The following is a 26418-nucleotide window of genomic DNA, read 5'->3' as shown; positions in this document are numbered from 1 at the left end:
ACACGTGGAGGTGACTTCACAAAACGATTAGGTTTCATTAATCTTCACCACTGGGGGCCAAGGCAATGGTCTTTATATGCAAAACAGCAGATAAAACTACTAATTTTCTGTTATTTCATTTAGAGAAGTAGTCAGATAGCCTCTTAGTTTGATGCCCACACTCAAACACCAATCAACATATTTCTTATACCCCCATTCTTCATGCTCATACCTTAAACCCAATCTGTCTTTATTCTGCATTGGCCAGCATGAACACTGTGGAGAAGCCACCCAGTCACCAATGTTCTGCAACTGGCTCGCCTGTCCATGGTGAAATTTGCAGTTGTGTGTTTTCTTTTGTTGCATAGAACAGTGGTTAAGAGCATAGGTTCTGAATTTATGAAGACCTGGCTTTGGTACTTATTACTGTGCGACTTTGGGCAAAACATTTAACCTCACTGAGTCTCAATTTCCTCACCTGAAAAATGGGGATAGTAATAGGACTCACCTCACAGTGTTCTCGCAATGATGAAATGAGAGATTGCTTATAACGAATTTAGCATAACTCTTGAAAACATAGTAAGCACTTAGTGAGTTTCCCTCCCATTCAATAGTTGTATCAGGCAATGTAGTAGATGCTGTAGGGGATGGAGATGTGAAAGGCATGGTCCTTATGCTCAAGAAGCTAAAGAAACTAACAGTTGGAAGCACTGCTCAATAGAAGTTTCTGAAATATTCTATGTCTGTGCTGTCCAATACAGTAGCTTCTAGCCACACATGTCTGTTGAGCACTTGAAATGTGCCTAGTGCCACTGAGAAACTGAATTTTAAATTTAATTTTAGTTAATTTAAGTGTAAATAGTCACATGTGGCTAGTGGGTACCATATTGGATAGTGCAGGCTCCCAGCTTAAGTAAAGGAGAAGGCAGAGAGGTATTAAAAGACAACGAAAAGGCACCAAAAACTACCTTGTCTACTTCACAATATTGTTCTTGTTTGCCCTAATGATGTAAGTGATGGCTGCATCAAATGAGTCTTGCTTGTACCAGTTAGGGGTTGGCTATAGCCTAGTTTGAGGGGCAAAAGAGGAGGAGGCATAACTCCTATCCTATTCAGGGTTAATCTGTAGCTCTTGAATAGCTCGCCCAGTCTGTGTTTGTGGACGGCCTCTCTAGAGAAAGGTAAGCTGTATTATTTTTCATGGGCAAAAATCCCTTGGGCATATGCAGGAACTGTTTCCTTTAAATTTATCCTATTTGTATAAAATTGAAAAGAAATGAACTCTTGGGTTTAGGTATGCCATGAGAGAATATTCCTGTTACTGCTGTCCGAGAACTATACTTTCCTTCAAAAGAGCAGATCATTATACAAGGAAATATTTGTGCAAAAAAAATAGAGTATGGTCTCTAAATTTCCACTTAGCCCGCTTTTCCCTTTCTGGCTCTGCGAGTTGCTGCATTAAGTTGTTTGGACCACCTCTCTCTGATGTTCCTTTCCAAGGGAAGAATTCCAGCAGAGGTGGGCAGGCAGATGACAACATTCATGACTTCTCCCAGTTTAAAAAAAAATGGTTCATCCCTGTATCAGCTCTGATAGATAGGTTCAAGGATTGAGTATAATCAAAACTGAAAGTGGTAGAATCTCCAGAGATGCTTTCCTCTAAAAATTCCAAATAGCTTTGTCAAATACTCATTCCAAATGTCTTTGCCTAGCATTTTCAATCTGTGTTACAATTACATTAAGGTCACAAATGTAAATTTGCCTTTTCTGAGTCACCAAAGGGAGGACAGGATCAGCATTTCACATAGAGGTAAGCCTGGAGGAATTAGGCTGAATGTTAATAGTCGTTCAGCTCGGTCACTGTCATACGGTGACCAGGGGCTTGAACCAAGCTGCGTGAAAAGACCCACACTGAAATGACTGCTGTCAAATTGCAGATTTGCAAATTAAACCCCATAAGAAATGAAAAACCAGGAAACGGAATCGTGACCTGAAGCAAAGTTGTTGTTGTTATTTTTAAAGAATCATCTAGAAAACTGGGTTGTTTTATATTCAGGCCTGTGTATTTATTGCCACCATTTAACAGAAGCAAAACCAAAGTATGAAAACTCTCTGAAGTAAACCTAACCAAGCCATTATTTCATTTGACTTGAGTTTCTGATGGATATAGTTATCATCTCTACTCAGTAAAGATCAATAGTCAAACTGCAGAAGGAAGCCATGTTGAATCCTAGAGGATTTAGAAGAGTCAAGGGAACCAGAAAGCTTGTGCATTTCCAAATTTCATGTATTTCTAGTACCTGTGAAACCTGTGGCCTGTGGGATAATTTATTAGCAGTCATTGGTTTGAAATGCATTTCCCTTATCACCAAAGAAATGCAGTAACTTGAAAAACAAGCCCTCTCTATCTCAGGCAAGACCATTATTACCTGTTGCTATTCCAGAAAAGTGGAGTAGGCCAATGACACTTTTTAAAAAAAGTTATGTATTTTTCCCTTAAGACTCTCTTGCTTGCTTCTGTTCCAATTCTGATCAACCAATGGCAGCCCTTTGTCAGCTGGAATGCTCACTGCCCATTACCTCCCACCCTCCGTTCCCACCAGTGTGCCACTAACAGTAGTTAACGCAACAAATTAAAGAATGCCTATGCAGACTCGTAAGTTTTTCAAAGCCCATTAGGATAATCTGTGACTAAGAGTTATCTGGTTTTCTTTTTCATAATTAAATGTCTTGTTTCTATTAACCCAAGATTTTAAAAATCATTTGCAAATTTTAATTTCCATCAGAATGACTTTTCCTTCACGGTCCTACATGTAAAGACAATAGTATATTTAATTAAGAACCCTCCTAGGCCATCATCTCTCCTTTAGGCCTGCTTTCTTTACCTTCTGCCTCAAATTGCTTGTCAGTGTGGTGGAGAAAGTGGATTTCCTCCCCCCTTCTCCACCTAATGGTAATCTACATTTCTACTGATTTCTAGCCAGGTCATTCATTATCCACTCACTGAAAAGTATGGTATTAATGAGAAGCAGGTAGGAGTCATGCTGTCCTCCCCAGGTTTAAATGAATCTTTAAGATGGTACAATCAAACAGATATGCAAAACAGGCCATTAATGCAACCTTAAGTTTAAAAATTTAAACACAAAATCAGGGAATGCAGAACTTTTTAAGTTTTTCTTCGTTTCAGTCTTGGCAACATGGGACAGGCTGAATATATAGTACAGTGTTAGGAAGACATGGATCCAAACGTATTGAAAAAATGACTGATGGTTGTAAGGGAGACTCCAAGATTAGCTAACAGACTTCTGGAATGCTATAACCATACCTAGGTAGATTGGCTCAGTCTCAGTATGTTTTTTGATGCTTTGAGCCTTCCTTTCCCTGGTTTGTGCTGCTTTGCCCAGATAAGAGTATGCCTTCCATCACGTAACAGATGAATTCCTAGAAAAAGCTGTGCCAAGAATTAGATTCATTTTTGAAAATCAAATTTTATTTCTCTATTGATGCATGGGCTGTTTTATGTTTATTTCTAAAAGCCCTCGTCTTAGGTTTCTCTGGCAAGCAATTAATGATCTGTAAACACCAAAATGCACTAGGGAATCTCTGTTTTCCAGGGAAGAATACATTTCTAATGTGAGTAATTACTATTTATTGCTTTTATCAGTTGTGAAATTTCTGATATATGGATTACTTAAGGTAGGGTCCAGCTGTGTTATGTAGCCAAAGGTTTTGGAAGGAAAGGGAAGCCTTAAAGATAACAAATGTTTTTCTTTTTTGAGGAAGATTAGCCCTGAGCTAACTACTGCCAATCCTCCTCCTTTTGCTGAGGAAGACTGGCCCTGAGCTAAGATCCGTGCCCATTTTCCTCCATTTTATACGTGGGATGCCTACCACAGCATGGCTTGTCAAGTGGCACCATGTCCGCACCCGGGATCTGAACTGGCGAACCCCGGGCTGCCGAGAAGCAGAACATGCGCACTTAACTACTGCGCCACCAGGCTGGCCTGGATAAAAAATGGTTTTAACTAGTCCTTGTTAATCTCTGGACTGGCAGAAGGGCAAGCCCAGTAATTGCTGGGAAGACAAAAAAGGCAGTACACAAAGTGAATAAAGACAGGAGGTCCTGGTGCAATGGATACTGTGCCGCATCCCCTAAGTGCCATTGGCCACTGGAAGAGGTATCCATGGTAACAGCAAGGGTCCCAGTGGAACAGAGTGGAAAAAGATCAGACACAAGCCTTACAAAAACCAATCTGGTCTCCATAGAAGAGAGAAAAATTATTGTTCAGTAAGAGGGAGAGTGGAGGTTTTTTTCTGTAGTAATTGAGATCCACACTTTTGTTTGAATAGTGATGGTACCCCGAAGGAGGTTAGGAAGAAGGATGGTCCTCTTAAGAATTCATCAGCATTGCAAATAATTTGTGGTGGGAATACGCTACCTACCTTGTTAGCGGTTCCCCACATCAGCTTACCTTATGTCTGAGTCTTAGCACTGCCCACAGCTTACACTGAATAGAAAATTGACCAACTGCCTCTCAACTGACGGCGTGGATGAAGGCTGGGCAACCTGGCCTCTGGGCTGGAAAGCATTTTTCTCCTGTTTGGGAAGCGGAATGTTCCTACTACCACCCTGGTGCATCACACTTGTAATGCTTTTACATTGCATGTAAAAATGGCAATGGCAGTGTAGAATTAACAAAAGGGAGAAAGAGGGAGAAAAGATCACAGCAATCTCAGTTCTTTCTTTAAAACTTAAAGAGCCAGCACTTCAGCCTGGTTACAAATGTCCATTATACCACTCTTGTCTAGAAAGATGGGCCCTCAATAACCCTTCTTGGTAGAGATACTAAAAGGAGGGGTCCAGCTTAAATTCCCCTCACTGATAACCTCCACTTACTCCCAGGAGGCTTCACCCTGCCATACAGGTACTTGGGGCTGTCCACTCAACAAGTCTCCTATGTGGGGAAGGTCAAACCCCTGGTGTCCCTAAGGCCTCTGTAAGAAACAAATGTAATTGCATTGGTTTCCCAATGCCCAGACCCAGCAGGTAAAACAGGAATAGGGAACAGTTGTAAGGAATAGGGAGTGGTACATTAGAAAAGTGCTTCTGGCCAAAGGGCAGGAGTTTCCTGGCTCCTGGTCCGTCTTTTCCTTCTGTAAGAGTTTTAAAATATGTTCCTCTTCCTGATAGGACTTACATTCTCCTAATTCTGAGCCTTTCCTGGTGACCGGCTTCATGTCTACCCAGCTAATGTCCTCTAGGTTGGGAACTTCGAGGCAAGAGCCTCCCTGAAGCCTCTGAAAAGCAGCAACAGTATAGAGCTGCCTCATAATAAAAGGCATGGAAAAGGACCCAGAGGGAGGGAGGTGAGGGGTAATGTGGTTAGTAGGAGAGTGCTTTGGCTAACAGACAAGGTTTCAAAGCTCTTGTTACAATTTCTCATTCTGCCCCTTTTCATTTTGAAGGACATTTCTCTTGCTCATAGCTTTGAACCATATTTTAATACTTGAACTTCCCCATGTGAAGGCCAGCTCTTCTGTTTGTCTACCTACTGTCCTCTAGACTGGGGGATTTTGAAGCTTGGGATTCCCTTAAGCTTCTGTGAAAACACCAATACAGCAGCCCGGACCACCTGAGATACTGCAGGTTAAATGGGAGAAAAAGGTAGGGGGTGCTGGTTGGAGAGTTTCTGTCGTGTTGGCAGAAGAGTTCAAGCTCCTGAGAAACCTCTTTTTTCTGTTCCATTGTTTTCTTGCTCTTTCTGAAATGTCTTGCACCCCTACTTCTTTCCAGATTCTATTGCTTTTGTTTTCCCATGCTGTCTAGCATCTAGGGATGTTCACCAATATTCTTCCAGGTAGGGAAATTTGAGGAAAGAGGTTCTCTAAAGCCTCTCTGAAAGCACTAACATAGCAGCCCTGACCACCCAAGACTCAGGAGGTAAAAGAAGGAAAGAGAAAAGGAGGTAAAGGACAGTTCAAGGAAAGCAGGAGAGCGCCTCTCTCTCCAGGGTAGGAGTTTCTAGTTCCTGGTCTATCTTCTAATTCTGTCCCATGTTTTCCTAAGAAATTTCTTTTACTCACAGCCTTTATCTAGGTAATTTGTTGTTAGTGCCCTGGAGTCGATTCTGACTCGTAGCAACCCTGTGTACAGCACAGCAGAACCCTGCCCAGACTTTTTGTGCCATCCTCTCCTCTTCCGGTGCTATATCAGATAATGCTCCACTGCTCTTTATAATTTTTAAAATTACTCTTCAAATATTTGAAGACAATCCTAATATATTGTACTGCTGTATATTTTCTTCAGGCTAGTCTCAATTCTTGTGATGTGGGAAATAATTTTGTAAAAAATTGTAGACCAGTCCCTGTAGGTCAGTTCTTTGGGCAATTCCAGATAGGAATGTTTTAAGACAAGATCAACAAAGAACTATAAGACGGCATGGTAGCCCTCTTGACGTCAACTCTAAAAATCTGGAAATGTCCTTCAAGAACCTGTCCCTAACCTTTAATAACTTTCTATGGATCCGTATTGCATGAATTTATCCAAGCCTCCTTGAATTTATTCATGTTTCTCCTCAATCATTGACCATGCTATTCTCAACTTTCTTGTTTGCACAATTGGTTGAAACCCGAGGCCAAGAAAATGAAACAAAAGTGTTCTTCAGGATCTGGCCAACGGGGCGGTTTACTCCCTGAAGCTTTCATATATAATAAACCTCAATTACTTGTTAATAACAATTACCCAAATTGTGATGGGGTGTGTGTGTGTGTGTGTGTGTGTGTGTGTGTGTGTGTGTCTGGAGGAAAGGCGCAGAATACAAATATTTGGAAATCAAACCCCAAAATTCTGTACAAAGGGGCATTAATATGATTCTCTTCATGATTACCCCATTCATACTACCACATTCAGGAAAGGGGCTGTTTATTTTGGCTGAACTAATGTCTAATATAGTGGGGTTGTTTTTAAATCTGGAAGGTTGGTTACGAAATCTTCTTTCATTTGCTATTATTTACCAAAGCATAGATGGATTTTGCTTTTCAAAATTGGTTCCTCAAACTCATTTAAAGGAAGCAAAGTAAATCTATGGAGAGTCTCTTTTTAATGAACCTCATCTTCATATGCAAAATAAGAATTATGGAGTTAGAAATAAGACAGTGCTCAGAGCACCTCGGTCTGAAGCAATGATTTCCAGTTTACCTTTTATAGTCTATATATTGATTTCTATGATGATGCTATTGTTTCAAAGCAATAAATTTTTTCTTGGAAACTATTTTTTCCATCTTAAACTCCCTCCCCTGCAAACATATATACATATACTACTTTGTGGAAACAAATTTCAGTGTGAACCCTATAGAGAACTAACAGTTCCTCAGTCAACATGATATAAAGCCATGGTCTTCTTTATTTGTTATTATTATTTTTTTGGTCACAAATATATTCTTACATACCCCTTGAACTATTTTTGAATTCTCTTTTCTCTCCAAATATTTTTAAAATGCCCCTTTCTCCAGAGACCTTTCCTGATTAACTCACATGACTCTTTTATTGTGTGCATACTGGACCCAGGGATCTGGATGGCATCTCCTATTTATTCCCAAAGTGTCTAGGGCAGGGTTCTTTACCCAATGGTGTGAAAAATCAATGTTACTGAATGATACGAGAAATAGTCTGTAACCCAGACCAGAGACTCAAAGAAAATAAAATTGAAAGTCAAATAAATCAGGCTGTGAACACATAAGAATTTTCATAGAACTGGGAAGTAAGACTCTGTTGTGGAATTCAGGTTTCTTTAGGCAAAGCAGCTAACCACCTCCAAGAACATGTTCATTAGGGCATCAGGGAGTGTGCAGATAGATCAGTTTTGGGGATAACATACAGACAGACACCTACAATCAAACTGGAGAGAAATGCAATAGATCATCTCTATCCAAGCCCCTCCCTTCAGACAGGTAACATTCTAAACCATTTAGAACAGGAGGGTGATGGGTTTCATTTTATCATCCATCACCTGCATTCTAGTGCAATCTTGCTTGGGCACCAGAGTTGCAGCCCAAATACGGAAAGAGGAAGCATGCTCCCCTAAGATTTCGCTACAAGCTGGAATCACTAGCTAAAATATCCAGGACTCTCTGTACATATGTGTGGTATAAACAGGACTTTATGTCTTTTTCAACACATACATACACATACATTCTTCTCAACTTCAGTCATGTATCAAGATGAAACTTTATGATATTAACTAAAGTTCTGTCCCCAACACCAGTTACCTAGAGACCCTCTTCCTAGTGGAACAGAGGCATCTATGGCCTAAGAGATTAGGATTGCTTGAGCAGGAATAAGAAAAAAACAGAACAGAAAATGCCCTCATCTTTTGTTTCAAAATAGACTTGAAAAAAGTTATAGCAGATAAACATAAAATTACCATACTATCTAGCAATTCCACACCCAGGTATATAGCAAAAAGAATTGAAAGCAGGGATTGAAACAGATGTTTGTACACCAATGTTCATTGCAGCATTATTTACAATAGCCAAAAGATGTAAACAACCCAAGCATCCATTAAAAGATGAATGGACAAGCAAAATGTGGTACATTTATATACGCAATGATATATTAATTCAGCCATAAAAAGGAATGAAGTTCTGACACATGCTACAATATGGATGCACCCTGAAGACATTGTGCTAAATGAAATAAGCCAGACATAAAAAGACAAATATTGTACGATTTCATTCAGATTCATAGAGACAAAAAGCAGAATAATGGTGTTACCAGGGGCTGTGGAAGTGGGGGAAGGGCAGTTGTTGATGAATGGTTACAGAGTTTCTGTTTGAGGTGATGAAAGTGTTTTCGAAATAGACAGTGGCGATGGTTGCACAACATTGTGAATGTAATTAATGCCACTGAATTGCATACTTAAAAATGGTTAAAATGGCAAATTTTATGTAATATATATTTTATTATAATTTAAAAAATTAATGTAATATACCAAACCCCATTGAATTGTACATTTCAAATAGGTGAATTGTATGATATGTGAATTATATGTCAATAAAATTGTTTTTAAAAGTTATAGCAGAGACAACATCATCTCGAAAGCAAAGTTTTAGATTAGTAAGAGCCAGGCTTTTTGAGAAAAAAAGAAAAGTTTTTGTTTTAAAATTCTAAGGCCTAAGTATAACAAGGGAAATGTGAATTTTGTGCCATACTCAATAAATTGGAAAGCAGATGGATAAAGAGCCAGACTAATTACCCCTGGAGGCCAGATAAACGCTGAGGCAGAGAGGAATGTAAAGTCAGAAGTAGATATAAATCTATGAGAGAGGTCTCTGTGCCCTGCCCTCCCTACCCTAGCTCTCCAAAAGGGAGAGGTATGATGGGACTCCTAGCTAGATTTGAGGATCCCAGGGCAAAAGGAACAAAGCCTCACTTCCCAGGGTATCACATAGGGATGATGAATCTAAGAGAAGAGCCTACACCTAGCTTGGTACTGGTGTGGTAGAATAGCAATGGCTACACGAGGCCTCTAGGAGGAAGCTAGCTGGGAGAAGTCTGAGTGTCCCCAGACTGGTAGAAGGAGAGAAACTGACTTTTCCAGTAGCCCTACAATGAAAGAGAGAGAGACAGAGAGACAGACAGACAGACAGACAGACACACACACACACACACACACACACACACACACACAGAATGAACCAGAATAAATGCAGAGTCAGGTCTGCAGAGGTCTTGTGCCTGGATCAGGGGATGCTGCAGCAAATGTTACTGAAGCTTTGGATGGTTACAGCTCAGTGGATGCCTGGAAGTGATCATGAGGATTTGGGGTTAGATGGCTGCCCCTGATGCCATGATGCCATGTAAACTCCCTAGAACTTGGATGTCATCCCAGGGAGGAGGGAGTGAGCAATCCTGAAGTGACTAGGAAATCACTAAATTTGCTTGAATTTATCTGGATGTATCTTTTCTGCCATGTGGCAAAAATGAGATGCCAGTTACAGGAAGATAAAGAAAGTTATGTTTTTGCAAAATGAAGTTAGTAACCTGTGAAAATATACCTCTACCATAGAACCATCTTCTAGGAAGACAGCAATAAGACACAGTAAAGGCATGAATTATTAGGGGCTTCTGGACTTTACAATTTTTTTGAGGATTAACCTTAAGACTTCTTATTTCCCCGCTTGGAAGAATTTCCTAACCAGTCCTAGTGTACCTTTTCAGCCTTCGTTACTACAGTTTAACAAGTATCCTCAGATCATTTAAGGAATGTAGGACTTACAGATTTCATTAGTGATCACTGAAGAGGACGGCCAAAAATCTGAGAGTCATCCTTGGTTCTTCCCTTTTGGTCACAAATCCTGTCCAATCCATGAGCAAATTCTGTGACTTTACCTCCAAAATATATCTTAACTCTGAGCACTTTACACAATCTCCACTACTATAACTCTAGTATGGAATTCCATTTTTCAGCCACACTGGTCTTCTTCCTGTCCCTTAAACATGCCAGGATTATTCCTGCCCCCGGACCTTTGCACTTATTATTCCTTCTGTTTGGAATACTCTTCCATCAGATTTTCACTTGGCTAACTCTTCTTACTATTCAGGTCTCTAATTTAATGTTCCCTCCTTCAAGAGGCTTTCCCTGAACTCCCTCCCTCCCAAACTCCCAGTTAAAATAGTCTTTGACCCCAAGTTATTCTCTATCATAATGCCCTATAGCACTCACTGGTACCTGAAATTATTTCATACATCTATTTGTTTACATGTTTATTATTTGTCTCCTTCCCACAGAATGCAAGCTCCTTGAAGGTAGGAGGTTCTGTCATGTTTGCCCTACTGTATCCCTGGTGCCGAACTTGGTAATGATAGACACTCAATATTTATTTACTCACTGTTTAAAAATGTAGAAGATGTTGAAGACTGGAATGAATCTAACCACAGGACATCACCTAGTAGCCTTTTTGAAAAAAAAATTCATATCAAGGTTTCATTTATGTGAGTTGCTTTTTCCTTTCAGAAGCAGAGTGCAACCAAGCATTCCAGTTAACTGAATGTTCTTGTTAGTTGACTTCAAGTAAGTTGAAATTTTACTTGATCCTCAGGGTCAAGTTTTTAGACTTTTGCATGGTGATGAAGGAGAATTATAAATAATTAACCTGCGTAGGTTTGCCAGGTGAATTCAAGGAGAGTCTAATTGAACAGATGGGCCCCAGTCCTCTAACTGGAAGGCTCTTAGCTGATTTGACTTTGTCAGATAAGAAAAGAAAGTGAAGTCCTGAGATGAGTTCCTCTAGGGAGGGGAGTTTCAGAGTTCTCACAAAGATCTGGGAGTCCTGTGTGATGTTAATTACCCTGGTGTTGTCTGAGAAGAGTTGGCAGCCTCAAAGGGAAGAAGGACTTAACCGCCTTAGGCTTTCTGGGCTGTGAAATGCTCTCATAAGCAAGTAGGTTACCTGGGAGGACTAACGGAGATAGGCTAATGAAATCCATATGGTTGGTTACTTTGGGCAGATGGCCTGCATGGCACCTTGGAAGCACCTGAAGTTTCTAGGTGGTCTTCAAGGGCAGCTCTAAAGTGTACACGATGAAGTTGTTGAATCTGCGGGCCACAAAGGACTGGCTAAAGATAGACTGAGTAGGAGATGAGGTTAGTAGTATTTTATGATAGAGTAGGAAGGGGATCAGGAGGATGGAGGAAGGATATAAGTAAGCTTTCTCTCTCCTTCCAAAGCCAGGAAAGAACCCACCTCTCTTTCACTGACCCAGCAGAGATTATTTTATTTCTCAGAAGCACCCCTCCCTCACGTCTCCACAGAGCCTTCTCTGGACAGTCTTTATGCTTTAGTTGCTCTATTGCTGGGCCCTTTTCCTAAAGTCTGCTGGGATTTGTAGAACCCTTCACACTTTTAAAGAGCTTTTTGTGATATTATCCTCTTACCAACCCCATAGAGAAGGTAGAGCAGAGAATATTCCCCTTGATAGATGAGGAAACTGAGACCAAATGCCCCTTACCCAAAGAAAAACAAGAAAATCATCAGTGGATGTGGAACTAGAAATCATTTTCATTTACTCTCCTGTTCTTTCCAGTTCTATCCACGCCATGACATACCCTTGGCATATCAGAAACTATAATGAGCCATGAATAATAGAGGATTGCTGCATTTGTGGCATTCACTCTAGTTTTATGGATGTCTTCCTTTTCTTTGCCTTCTTGGCTCCTTTTGAGGTTGCCAGAGCATAGAAAAATGTCATTTAAAAGTGTTTACAGGTTTCCTTTTCTAACTGATCCACCCAAGAGAATAAAAACAAAAATCAACCAGGAGATGATACAGATGCCTTAACATGTGCTGCACTAGAGGCTTGATTCATGCATAACATCCCATGTTTCTGGAATACTCACACCAGAAAGGCATTGAGATGGAATGGAAAGAGAACCCCATCTGGACTTAGAGCATCAACATGTACTCAGAGCTCTGGCTCTTCCTCATTGAGCTGAGTGACGTTTGGAAAGTCATAATGTCATCTTGCCTCAAGTGTTTCTTTTAGGAAGTAATAATACCTGTTCCGGTTATATCACAGGATTGTTGTGTGAATTGAATATTGTAAAACATGAGAATATGTGTTGAAAATTGACAGCCCACTAGATTGTGAGCTCCCAGAGGGTAGGGGTCATTTCTGTTTTATTTATCACCTAGTTGACCTTCCTGCTGGGGTTATGGAGAATCATTAACCCTACTGTTATTCACCATGAGCACACCCATAGATTGGGACACGCTGGGAGGTAGCTCTATGGAAACAAACACTGTCAGCTACCCTGGACGGCTGATCATCAAGTTCTCTGAGAAGCCTGTATTTTAAGTCAATCTATCCCCCAAAATAACCTCCAAATGCAGTGAAAAAAACCTGCCTAGGTATTTTCATGTGATTTGGCAAAAGACAGAAATTTAATTTTGTTTACAGAGATGGAGCCTCAGTGCTTAGCCTGGAGCTTGACACATAGAACATGCTCAGAAAATAAAAACAGTTAATGAAAGAGTGATGAATAAATAATGGAATCTAGGGTATTATTATTAGTCTGTCTTTGTTGCCACATGTTCTCCTGTCTCTTGTAGACAGATATTAGGTGTGTTGTCAGTTGTGTGGATCGTTGTCAGGTCAACCTCTACTCCCTTGAAGAGTGTCCTTTCTACCCAGATTGAGACTTGCCTGCAAGGAAGACCTATGGAACCACAGATCCCTGACTGCTAAGGGATGGGAAAGGCCCACACCTGTCTGAAGGGATCTTTCCCTCTTCCAGAGGCCTGTTTGGCCAGGCCTCAGCATCTTCACCTTGTACCTGCCGCTCCACATCCAGTCTTTACCTGTAAGTTCTATGAGTCTTTCTGTGTAAAGTATTATATGACATAGGAAAGCAAGATTTTTTTTTGATAAGGCGGAATCAAAACAGCCTTGTCAAAAAAAAAAAATCTTTAAAAAAAATTACCAAGAAGTTTATACAACAAATGTCTCTGACCTACCATTCCTTGGTGTCAACTCATTTCTTGCTGTTGCTATTATGCCTTCCCTACTGTGTGTGGCTTGGCTGTGTCCCCAAACATTTGGTCACATCATATGTGTCTTCCAACTAATTAAATTTGGTTGCAGTTGTCCAGGTATATTGTCTGTCAAGATCTCAAAGTCACCATAGTGCTCAGTGAGAAAATTTTTAACAAAAGAATTTTTACATTTTGATGTGTCTCCTAAGGCTGGGGGATGGGTTAAGGAGTAAGGGAGGTCTACTGTGTACATAGCTCAGTTGTAATGAAGCCTAAAGATTAATGGTTAGTTTTCTTGTCATGTCAAAATGTCAACATGCTCAGCACAGGTGAATTTGTGGAGACACTTCTCTCCTTTTCTCATATATTTCAAAAGCCCTATATTAGATAAACAATAAATGTTGAAATGTGGATTCCAACTGAAAATGCTTGTGTGTGTGTGTGTGTGTGTGTGTGTGTGTGTGTGAAAGAGAGAGAGAGAGAGATTCTGAATGTATAAGCAGAATCTAAATACTATGAGCAGGGACTGCTTCCCAAATCAGTTTGGGGGGTTCTTCTATTTGCCACCTGCATTTAAAACAAATTAAAAATTAAAATGACCGATGACAACAGTAATAGAGTCTAGAGTTGAGACAAAACATTCTCCATGAGTAATTCAACTGTGCTTCATGGGGCTGCAACTCCAAAGACAGGACAGTCCCCTCCGTGGTCTCCAGATAAAGTTCAATTCTTCTGTACTGCCTAGGGTATTGGAGCAAGTCACATCTCTCCCCACTCCTCTCCTTTTATATTTATTTTCTTAAAGGGGTTTAAATTAGTATTAAACATTTCATTTTAAAAAGCAACCTCTTTTTGTCCCCTGAACTATCTTCAATGGGGATATGGCCAAGTATCTGGAAGAGAAATCAAGCATTGTAGTGGTCTTCTAATATTTCCAGGGGTCTGAAAGCAGAGAGAATTTTGGAATTGCTTTTTCTCCCCAGTGCTACTTTTTAACATGAATCTGTATTGGGTTGAATTTCCAAAACTGAGTGGAGAATGATCATTTTGGTGCAGCTTTCCAAATCATAATGGTGTTTCTCTGAGCAAGGACAATAAAGCTGTAGACATGTTTTTTAGCATGGGTGCCTCCACCTCTGGTTGAGACATTTAGCTTTGGAGCTACTGTCTAAGGAAATCGGTTTTCAAGTTAAGAGGGTTGATGGTAATATTTCAGATGTCTCTTCAGCTTCATGCACTTCCCTCAGTCCCTCCTTGCTTTTCCTGATGGAACATGTCCCTCTGTCCAGTGACTTTATGTAATTGTAAGATAACAGCTAAGGTAGCTCAAAAAATGAGAGAAACAAAGGAATCCTTTAAAAATACCATCATTTTAGTGGCAGCCTTACCCAGGATGAGTAAAAATGTCTGCAGGGCAATTCGAAAGAAATTTTATTTTATTTATTTCTCTCTCTTAGTAGAAGAACTAGAGGGTTGGCCCCAGGCTGTTTTATGGTATTACTATCTGGTCCCTGTGGTTTTAGTATGCAGTGAGAATGGGAAGTAACGAGCTCATGTTATGTTTGTAAATGTTGCACGTGATCTTGTTTTATCCTCTAAAGTTCAGAAGGCTTGCCATCAGACGTCCCTGATTTTTTTGTGTATGGAGGAGTTATTGTTCTTAAAATTGTCTTGAGATCATTGAGGGTTGAGAGGGAAGTGACCTGCTATGGCAGTCAAGTCCCTGAGTGAGAGATGATGTGTTCCTGCCGGCTGCCTTCTCTTGTCTATGGGGTTCAAGAAGGGGTAGAGGAGAGGACATAGAGAGGATAAATGGCTTGGAGACCAATTGGTTGGCCCCCCTGTATTATATGAATACCAAGCATACCCTTTGTTAGGTTTACATAACTTTTTCGGTACAAGGAGGCTAAAAGAGTTGACTTTTCTATAGTGCTCAGTTCCACTTTTAGATCATCAACTTTAGCGTCCTGCCCTGAAGAACTTACCCACAGAATTCTAATGCTGTTACCAGCAACCAGTTGGAGGGAAAGAAAAAGTGGCATGCAGGAATTAGAAAATGATTTGTACTTCCTTATAGCTAGAAATATCCAGCTCCTTCTCTAATCAGATTTTCAAAACAGCTCCATTTCCATACGAATTACTTATTGGCTATAAAGGTTACCAGGAATTGGTGAGCATTAGAAACTGCAAACCAATTAGAATGTGGCAATAGCATTGCTCAGAATTAAATGTTGATTCAAATTGGCTTTGGTAATAAGATGCTCTTTAATGAAACCATCATCGAATGGATTAGTAGATGCTTTCCTGGTTTTTGACAAAGACACAAAATGAGTGGGGATGAAATCTGGGCATAGAGACAGTGACTGGTCACTCTTTTCTTTTTTTAGAAGCTTAGCCCTGCACTAACTACTGCCAATCCTCCTCTTTTTGCTGAGGAAGACTGGCCCTGAGCTAACATCCATGCCCATCTTCCTCTACTTTATATGTGGGACACCTACCACAGCATGGCTTTTGCCAAGTGGTGCCATGTCCGCACCCAGGATCTGAACTGGCGAATCCTGGGCCGCACGCAGAGAAGCAGAATGTGTGAACTTAACCACTGCGCCACGGGGCCAGCCCCATGGTCACACTTTCAAGCCTTTGTGCCAATAAATCTTCCCAGAGAGCCTCCTTTGCCTGCTATTTGGATGAATGGCCTTCGAAAGCTTAATGGGAATTGATGCCATCTATTGATTACCATTTAAAGCACACCTTCCTAATTTCTAATCGTTGTTTAAGGAAAAATGTTTTCCAGTGGAACAAGTATCTCTTATCAGAGAGTTCAAGTCTGGTGTCTTGATAACCTAAGCAACTTGATGCCTATTGGGATGGTGAACATAAGCCCTCTTGAGGTGATACCAAACCAGATTTTCGTGGAGCTGATTATTTGCCGACTACTCAACAGATGGAAATCCCAGGTTTCCTAACCTGAAATGTGTGAGTGATTTCATGGGGGCAGGGGACTATTCCCAGATAAACTTCTGGGACTGCCATAGTAGTGAGGGTCAAGGCCAGGTTAGCTGCAGAGGGACTTCATATTATTTTAATGCTTCCAATACTGGGCCCCTCTCCCTGGTTAGGGATTATGACCTGCTTGATAAACAGCGGTAGGGGTAAGACAGGGATATCCTGAGCCAATAAGAATTCTTGGAAGGGTCTGAGAACTTATCTTTTCTCTTTCAGGGAATGAAAACAATTTTTAACTAATTGCTATAATTTCAAGAAACATACTTCGCCTGGTTTCCCATGAAACAGTTGGACAAATCTCATGATAATACATGAAGAAATATGTTTCTTACTGATTTCTTAAAACGGGCTGGTTTAGAACTAACATTTATTTACTCTGGACCTTTGAGGAAAAGTCAGCAGTTATACCTGCCATTCAAAAACTTGATTACCAGTGGGAGAGAGCGACTAAATTTTTCATCTCTACCTACTACACAAGTGGCTTCCGGATCATTGCTAAAACCAGTTACAGTGGTTATAGTAGCAGGCAGTGGTAGCGTATAGAACAGGTCCATTTTCTAATGGAAACCACCATGTTTTCTTGGTTGGGGCAACTGAAAAAACATTTGAGTTCTTAAATACTCTATTGATAGCCTTTCTTATAGTCCAGTTGCTACAGAACAAAGATCTTGATAGTTTATGTTAAAGTGGTTTGGCCCTCATATTATCCTTCTATAATTTTCTGCTTTGACCTCCTTTCATCTTTCCCCTTGACAGTGTTGATACTTTACTAAGTTTTGTTAGTGAACTACTTGCTCTTTCCCTACTAAGATTTGGTCTATCGGGGGATGGAGGGGAGGGAATAAGTCTACTCAAGAAATTAAAGCAATTATCAGCTTCCCTGGAAATTGAATTATCAGCATGTACATGAATACTTGAAACAACTGTAATACATTTCAATAGGAAACTAACGTCTAAAATAGAATATGTAATTTTATAGTCCATCACTCCTCAGAGTCTTAGTCAGAGTCAATTACCTAACTTCTGTGAACTGCTGAGACATAAAATCACTGCTTTTGTAAAAGCTAGAAAGGAGAAAAGATATTATTTAGTTCAATCCCCTCATTATTCAAGTAAGGGGACCAACACCAAAAGAAGTGAAATGACTTGCCCAAGGACAAACAATTACTTTGTGGCAGGGTTGGAATTCAAAGCTGGGAGTTCAAACTTGTGTTCTCGACATACCACTTGTTATGTCACACATTGAGTCAGTTCTAAAGGAAAATGAATTAGGTCACAAACCAAGTAGAGCTGTATTTATGTTACTCTACTTTGATAACATTCCCATCCTTTCCCAACCCTCCCTTAAAATTACTGTGAATTTGCCTTTGTGAGATGATAAAATAAAAACCAGAAGGCCCAATTAACTGTGAGGCACTTACTCTGAAAAACTCTTTTGTCGAGCCCGAGTCCAGGGTCCCATATGCAATTTCAGTCTGCTTAGCTAAGTCTTCAGCGCTCTCTATGGGAGAAACCATCCTCTCCACAGTCAGGAAAGCAGCGAGATTGGCAGTATAGGAAGAAATTATGATCAGGGTGAAGAACCACCAAACCCCTCCAACAATGCGCCCGGAGAGTGATCTACAAAACAAAACAAAGACCAATCCAGACCCAGAGGGGCCAGGTTTCAGTTCAAGAAATCCTTATCTTTATTTCTGGAAAGAGGAGTGGTTTCAGTGTAGCTGATGAAGGAGAAAAGTAAACATAAGGGAATTAACACATCAAACAAAAGTAACACATTAACAACAACACCCCATGTCATGATGGCATATGATGATGGTACATGCATAATGCTCTTCAGGCCTATACAGGTTTGAAAGCAAGATCTTTTTTTTAATTCAGGAAAAAATATCTTTTTTTTTTTTTTACCAGCTCCTGCTTACACATAATAATTGTACTTATCAGATTCTCCTCCTATGAGCTTTGCTGGGAACACTGGTGGAAGCCTGCTCTATTTCCTTTCCAGCCATGCCTGTACGTTAGAATCACCAGGGATCATTAAAAAAAATTCTCATGCTCAGGCCCACCCAAGATCAATTAAATCAGAACCTGGGAGGTGGGACCCAGACACATATATTTTCTAAAGCTCGCCAAGTGATTACTATGCACAGCCAAGGCTGAGAACCGCTGATATAAGGTGATGCCATGGGAGAAACACAGAGTCAAAAACCTTTACATATTTGAAGAGAAATGGGTAGGTGCCAATAAATGAGCACTATTTACTGTGAGTTTAATAAATTTAATAAAGACATTGCCATTTTGTGGAGTTGGTCACCAATGAGGCAAGGAGCCATAAAATAATATTTATTATCATCTTCATGTAAGTAACTAGTGGGGCTCAGGAGCTTAGCTCCAGAGATGGAAGCACTTCTCTTTTGCAAAATGAGCCTCAGCACACAGGACAGGCCTCAAATGAAGTAGGAAACTACCTGTGTAATAGGATTTGAGAGGCAGTAAAAGGTTTGTTTCCTCTATGCGCCCCCCACCCTGCCAATAACCAAAAAACCCCAAAGCATCCTCATTGCCCTGCCATAGAAATTCTTACTATTGGAATCATCCTCTGCATTTTCTTCAGGCTTGGTCAAAGTCTAAGACTTTACTTCAACAGCACCCATTATCACATTATCCTGGATTAGTCTATCCAATTAGTACAGAATGGGACAGAGGATGGGTAAGTTTTAATATGGGGAAAATTTTGTTCCTAAACTAACTGTGCAATACCTGGAATCTTCGTTAAAATGCAGATTCAGAATATCTGAGTGCTCAAGAATCTGCACTTCTTAAGCATCACGGGTGATTACAGTGGTCTGTAGACCAAACTTAGAAAAACTGTTCTTCTACATCAGTGATTCTCAACTCTGCCTGCACATTGATATCATCTGGGGAGCTTGACACAAAACAACAAAAACACATGTCTAGGCTCCACCCTAGACCAATTCAATCAGAACCTCTGGGAGTTGGGCCTAAGCAGCATTTTTTTTCCTTTTTGCTGAGGAAGATTAGCCCTCAGCTAACATATGTGCCAATCTTCCTCTATTTTGTATGTGGGTCACTACCTCAGCATGGTTGACAAGCGGTGTAGGTGTGTGCCCAGGATCCAAACCCATAAACTGGGCTGCCAAAGTGGAGTGTAGATCTTAGACACTATGCCACGGGGCTGGCCCCAGCAGCAGCATTTTTGTAAAGCTCTGGTGCAGTCATGATTGTGAGTCATGGTCCGACATCATGAGTGCTACCCAGGGAGAGGGCCTATGGGAAGTTAGGGGGCAAAGTGAGGGCATTGAATGCTCAGTGATGGGTAATGGCTTGTATTGAGGAAACTTCATCACTTTCACAATGCTGCTGAAGGCTGGCTGCAGAAATGAAAATCTGGTCCCTAGATTTTATAAAACATTGCCACGTGATCCCTAGGATGGTTCTGCTCTGTGGCAGATCTCTATCCTGGCTAGGTTATGTTCTTTCATGCCCAGAGAAGCTCCCAGGAAAGAACCCACTCTGTCATAAAGTCAAGAATACATGTGGGAGCCTGGCACATCTCCAGGCTCTGTGGGAAGAGGGCAGTTCTGGGCTGAAAACTGGCAAATCAAGTTCTTCTCTGTCTATACTCACATTTTACCACTTTAAAGTAAGTTTAAATTCCTGTGTCCCAAGATAACCATTTTTGAGCCTCTGGAAAATTCAGTTGTTTTAGATTTTACGCTTTGACCAAATAATTTTGACAGGTGTTTTGATAAATACTGTTCTTTATTGATTAACTATAATAAAAGTACTTGATTTTTTAAAAGTCTGTAATTCCTGTTGGTCCTGGATGCTTAAAACTATTCTTATTTATTTATTTCTGAACATAATTACTTTTAGCTTTTTGGATGTGAAAACCTGCTTTGCAACAGAATTTTTCTAACTGATAGTTATACTCTCTCAGGATTTTATCTGGGAACATTTCTCTTTTAATCAGAAGAGGTGAAAACATCTGGATGAGTCAGAAGGAATGTCACACTCCTGAACGCTAAAAGTGTACAGAATATTTCAATTATGAATTTGGACCTTTCATAGTCTTTCTTCATTGTTGCCATATACATTTAATTTTTTCTGGGCTGATCTGACTCTGGAAATAATTTTACTGTCTAAAAGATAAATGCTCCAAAGTAGTATCCGTAGTAATAGGGTAATAAAAATGATAACATAATAGCTAACTCTTAGTGAGCGCCTCCTATGTGCCAGACTCTATTCTAATAGCTTTATACGTATCGACTCTTTTAATTCTCTATCCCTATGGTTAGGTACTATTCTACAGATAAGAAAATGGAGGAATTCCACAGATAAAGAAACCGAGTCGCAGAGAGGAGAAATAGGAAATAAATCATCTATACTTACACAACAGGAAAGAAATGCCCACTTTTTTGTATAGAATACTCATATTTTGTATAAGAAAACCTAGAATTGTGTGTAAATTATAGAAGGTGCGATTTTCCTATAAACACTGAGAAATATAGTTGCAGGAAAACCAAACATGTTTGGAAAATTATTGTTTGTTATCTGTTGTTCATTTGGAATGGAGTAGTGAATGTCATCCTTATTTGGAATGATGGAGTTTTACTGAGACCAAGGGGAAAACTGATTTTGCAGTATTTCCAGAATCATTGTTTGGTATGGGAAGGGGTACATTCTGCTGCTGTGAATACTAATAGTAGTTAATGTATTGTCTACTTGAAATGCGGAGAAAATACAGTAATTTATGGAAATTGCACTTCTGTCATTATATTGAGACTAATGGACTGTTACTGTGTCTGTATGATCTAAAATCAAGCCATAATCTGGTTATTTTGGCCACTTTAATAACTGACAGATAATCATATTGTTGATATGTATGATTCAGCTGAGACTGGCTGTTGACATGACTGAAAATAAACTTATATGCAAAATGGTCATTTTCTTGACCTCTTGTCTACATGGCTGTTGGCTTTGGCAATTACGTGGTTAATATTGTGACATGCCTGTGCGTGGAGAATTTTGGTGAATATCCACATAGAAATGGTATAATACTATCTACAAGCCTCAGCATAGATGGAACAAGGAGCTTCCTTGGAATCAGTGTTGAATGCAGAAGCTTGCATTGAATATTCTCTCCTCAAGACAGTAGTAGCTTTGACAAAAGTCTTGGTGGAATTTCTACCACTTTCTTCCCTTGTATGGCATAGATGCCTAAATCCTTTCACTGAGAAAATGTGTAGTGGAACTCATCGAGAAGAAACTCTATAAGATTTTTTACATTTCCTTTTTCTCATTAGTGAATCTATAGCCATTTAAGCCCACATTTCACATGGAGGCTATATAAAAAGTGACTGATGGGTCAGCCCAATCACATTTTTTAAAGGATCTATTAAAACAAGACAAGACTTTATAGTTGAGTTAAAAAGACCTGTCATTTTCCAGTATCTTTCCCTCCGGTAATGCAGTTTCAAAATGTTTAACATTCATTTCAAATAGTTTTGTTGCACAAGACAGATTCTGAGGTTGGCATAATGAAATGGCTGTAAAATGCTGCACATTTAGTATTTATAAAAATGCATTATAAGGAGCATATCCTACCTTTTGAAGAAATGTAAGAGGAGGAGTGAAGTTAATGAAAGTAAATTAGCAACAAGAGAAAAACAGACATAAAAACATTGCAAAATAATGAACAGTACTCTTGTTATCTGTAATCACTAGAAACTAGAGTTTCTGAGTTAATAATAAAATGTATTTTATGACCTCTGAAATGATAATCAAAGGGAGCTATGCGCTGTAACCTTCATCCTGTAAGTAAATTTTGAAATCTGCACTTTACTAGCTTCACAAGATGAAGAGCTGGAACTGCAAACTGCTACTCCTTCGCACAAACTCTTTATAATTCCTTTTTTTCCCTTCTTTCTTCCAAAGTATGCACCATTTCTACACTCCATTCAATGTTGTGTCTCTGACAGATATTTTTTTTAATGTACAGAATCAATCTTTGGCTCTTGCAGTCTTCTCTGATGGGAATAAGTAACCATCTCCCAAAGACTGAAAACTACGGCTTTCAGCCAGAAAAGTCATGAAATATTTGTAATAAAAATCCTGCTATTACATCATTAATTTATTACCACAACACTACAGCTTTGAAGTGAATTTGCAGTAGGATGAAGACACTGGTCATACATCAGCAAAGGAAAGGATATTGCTTAAAATGGAGTCCCAAATCCCTGTTGTCTTTGATCCCATTCATTTTATACCCTTCGTATCTTTTAGTCTGTTCATGCTTTCCATTTTAGAGGTGGATCTATGAGTCAACTAACGTGGACAGATCCCCTGCACTCTCCTCCAAAGTATTTGGTATCTTGAAAACTTAGGAGGAGAATAATTCCCTTGGAATAATCTGTACACAGTAATCAGGTTCAAGTTAGTGTGTTCTCTCCATTTTCTCTGTTATAATCCCCCCGACTCTTGTGTCTTCAACTTGACTAGCCCTCAGACGTCCCTGCAGCTTCAAAGAAAGTCAGCAGGGGGAGCGTTTGTCTGGAAGGACTCAGACTCCGGGCTGCTTTAATGGTTCTATCAAAGTTTTACAACTGAGATAAATTTCAGATAAAAAAAAAATGCAACCTCCTGTCAATATCAGTAAGACATTGTGGAATAATACAATCAAAATATTTGCAAGCTGTGTAATCCTTAAGGGAAGCACTGTATGGGTTCAAGAAGGAAAACTGTCTGTTTTATTTCTCATCAGAAATCAGCTATTTGGCACTGACTAAAATTTCAACTGTATTCCTAAGGAGTTTGAGGAATTAAAATGAAAATGCAATATTAACTATCAGTATTTGTTAAATCAGGATGGTTAAGGGCAGCCAGTTTAAAAATGATAATAGCTAACATTTATTGAGAACTTACTATACGACAGGCCCTGTGCTTTACAGTTTACAGAGGAGGATCTGAGGTTTGCAACTTGCCCCAGGTTACATAACAGCCAAGCAGACTGTGAATCTTGTGAGACTAACTCCAGCACCCACATACTTAACTACTATGCTCCTTCCATCTGGCCACATCCACTGCATATCTCCCACTCCCTCAATCAGGGGGAAGAGGGTTGAATGGAACCTTCTCATACCTTCTCCTGACTCCTCTCAACAAATCAGTTCATATATGGGTATAACCTCAGCTTATTACATTGATTGCCATCTGTAAAGGTGATTCAGTCTCCAGCTGAATTGTTCATTCTGAACAATTGGGGTAGTTGAAAATATCGGGCCTGATATTGACATAGACTCTTCAAGCTTCTAGGTTACTGCCAATAGTTTTATTTGATGGAAATGGAATGATGCTCAGTTTTCCTCATGATGTCTCATTGCTGATTTCCCAGTCTTTTACTTTGAGTGAACACATGCTCAGCAGCATTTTAAATGCTCACTGCCTACTTTCTTTAACAACCAGGGCAAAGATGGAGTTTCACCAGAGGTTGGGAGACTGGAAAACAGCTCTTGTGCATGAGTATGAGGAAAAGAGTGGAATTAATGCACCTTTAAATTGATAGTGGGAGGCAGTGTGTGGTAGTGGAAACAATTGTACTGCTGGCTCTTAGAACCTCTCTGACCTTGGGTTCCATCATGTTACCTCTCTGGGTACTGTTACTTTGTCTACGATATGAGACAAGCAGCTTGAAGTGGAAAGAGCTTGGGTTTTGGAGTTGGAGTTAGGTTTGAATAGTGGCTTTGCCATTAGCTGTGTGACTGGGCAAATTATTTAACCTGAGCGTCATTTTCTTCAACTTAAAAATAAGTATAATACACACCCTGTGGCAGTGTTTTGAGGATTAAAATCCATACGATAATGCAGGTAAAGTGCCCATATGCAGTGGGAGCCCAGTGAAGGTTGTTGTACCTCTGCTATCAGTAAATGAAAGCAGTTGGAGTAATTTGTCTCTGACATCTCCTGCTATAATATTTGATAATTCTACTTTAAAATGTGGTCTCTTATAATTCCTTAAATTGCTTCAATTTTGATAAAAGTCAGAATGTACAATGCATGCTCACATTCTGGGCTTTCTGGAGAATTTGCATTCCAAGTGTGGCCATTAAACAGAAATAAAGTATAATGCCGGCATTTGCGGTCAAGGCAATCATGAATCTCAGAGTGCACTATGTCATTATCAGGAATTTCTAAATCTGTTAATAGAGAAGCACATTACGGTGGGGTTTGCTGTTATACAGTTGAGCACATATAACCAATAGAGCTCTCAAGACAAGGAGAAACATGTTTCCTCCTTACTTATATATCATAAATATGCTCAGAAGTATGTACAACATTTTATCAAGAGGCTTAAAGATGTAATTTCTTTTGAAGGACACAAAAGACTGTATCGAAGGAGGGATCACCCATATGGTAGAAAATGTTCAGCCCATAAAGGTAATAATTTATTACTCAAAAGCACAATAAGAATGATACTTGTTATTATAGATCAGTGTTATTCCATAGACCATGTGCCCCATTGCTAGGTTGAGTTGTGACCAGCACTGTCAAAAAAAGAAACAGAATAGAAAATATCAGAGTGTATGGCACACTGTAAGGGTAATGTCTGGTGAAACTTTTGTTATATTCATATACATGTACTGAGTTGTGATAGAAAATTGATTTCTTACTGAGGGCCATGGTCAAAAGATTTGAAAGCCATTGCTCTATATGACAGTAGCTAGTGCAGTATAATAAAATCTGTATCTTGAAAAAAAGCATTTGATATATTTCAGTGCCACAAAAGAGCCACAGCTTAAATTCTGCGACAAAAAATAAAAATAAAAATCTGTTCAGCTTTTCATTTTCAAGTCATCATCTTTAAGTCATTACTTAATGAAGCAATATGCATAAATACTTCTCAAAACGAATGGCTTTTTAAGAGTCGTATCTGAGTATGCAGAGTAGTATGCAGCACTCCAGTGAGGATACCACAAATTTAGTTTTGAAAATTCACTTACAGAAATCAATAAAATCTCCAGCCTTAATGACTCTTCAGTATTGTCTCAACAAAGAATACCAGCCATGTTAAAAGTCATTCAATTATGAGATCATTCAGAAACCCTAGTCTCTTGAAGTGAACGTTTAAAAAAATAAGAAGGAAACTAGCAAAACAAATGAACTCCCAGATGATATCACAAAACGACACACATTATAAGCACAAAAGGAAGAGTGAGTGAAATAATTTGGAGAATCTGAGCAAGCAGATTGAGGGTGGCAACAAAATTTGACTTAGACAAATGAGGCTTGCCTCACAACATGTTATACCAAAAAGCTACTGAAGATGGTTACCAGTGAGTTCTACTGCAAAACTTCATTTTAAATGTTTTGTGCTCCAAGTGGATAATCTCAAAATGAAGTATGCGGTAAGAACATGGTAGGTAACCTTTGGAGTCCTGATATTCTAAATGAAAATCCCTATATAAATGGACTCCGGCCAATATTTGCAGTAATGATCGATTTTACCAAAGCTACAACTTATTTCAGAAAAAAAATTTTTTTTCTGATTATAAAGATGTTACACTTGCTTACAATATTTTATGAGTATGAATTCACCACCATTTTTGTTTAGGTGCATTAACACTTTAAGTGGGTGAGGCCCAGGACATTCACATTTGATATTTTCAATAGCTTCACTGAGATTAAATTTGAATACCATAAAATTCACCAATGTAAGTGTATAATTAATGATTTTAGTAAATTTAGAGTGTGCAACTATCACCACAATCCAGTTCTGGAACATTTCCATTAGTCTCAAAAATTTCCTCATGCCCAATTGTAGTTAATCCTGACAGGGCGGGGACTAGGGTAAGGCAAGTGAGGTCTGTGCCCCAAGCACAA

The 26418-nt window shown here is 39.5% G+C and overlaps 1 protein-coding gene across 6 annotated transcripts in view; it reads right to left on the bottom strand.

Moving 5' to 3' along the window:
- Positions 1 to 26418, bottom strand: part of GRIA3 (glutamate ionotropic receptor AMPA type subunit 3) — a 272052-nt gene that overhangs the window by 38879 nt on the left and 206755 nt on the right. For 5 of the 6 annotated variants that reach the window (XR_011499627.1, XM_070502043.1, XM_044763538.2 and 2 more), the window contains one exon: positions 17940 to 18138. Coding sequence is in view for 4 of the 6 variants with exons in the window: in XM_070502043.1 (XP_070358144.1) it covers positions 17940 to 18138 (199 nt within the window). In the remaining 2 variants the exon portion in view is untranslated. Of the gene's footprint in view, positions 1 to 17939; positions 18139 to 26418 lie in introns of those variants that run through there. The other variant, XR_011499628.1, reaches the window with a different exon arrangement.

The sequence above is a fragment of the Equus asinus genome, chromosome X (genome assembly GCF_041296235.1).
Source record: "Equus asinus isolate D_3611 breed Donkey chromosome X, EquAss-T2T_v2, whole genome shotgun sequence".
In the NCBI taxonomy this organism is placed as follows: domain Eukaryota; kingdom Metazoa; phylum Chordata; class Mammalia; order Perissodactyla; family Equidae; genus Equus; species Equus asinus.
The sequence above is the reverse complement of the archived record's forward strand: the minus strand, read 5'-3'. Positions and strand labels throughout refer to the sequence as shown.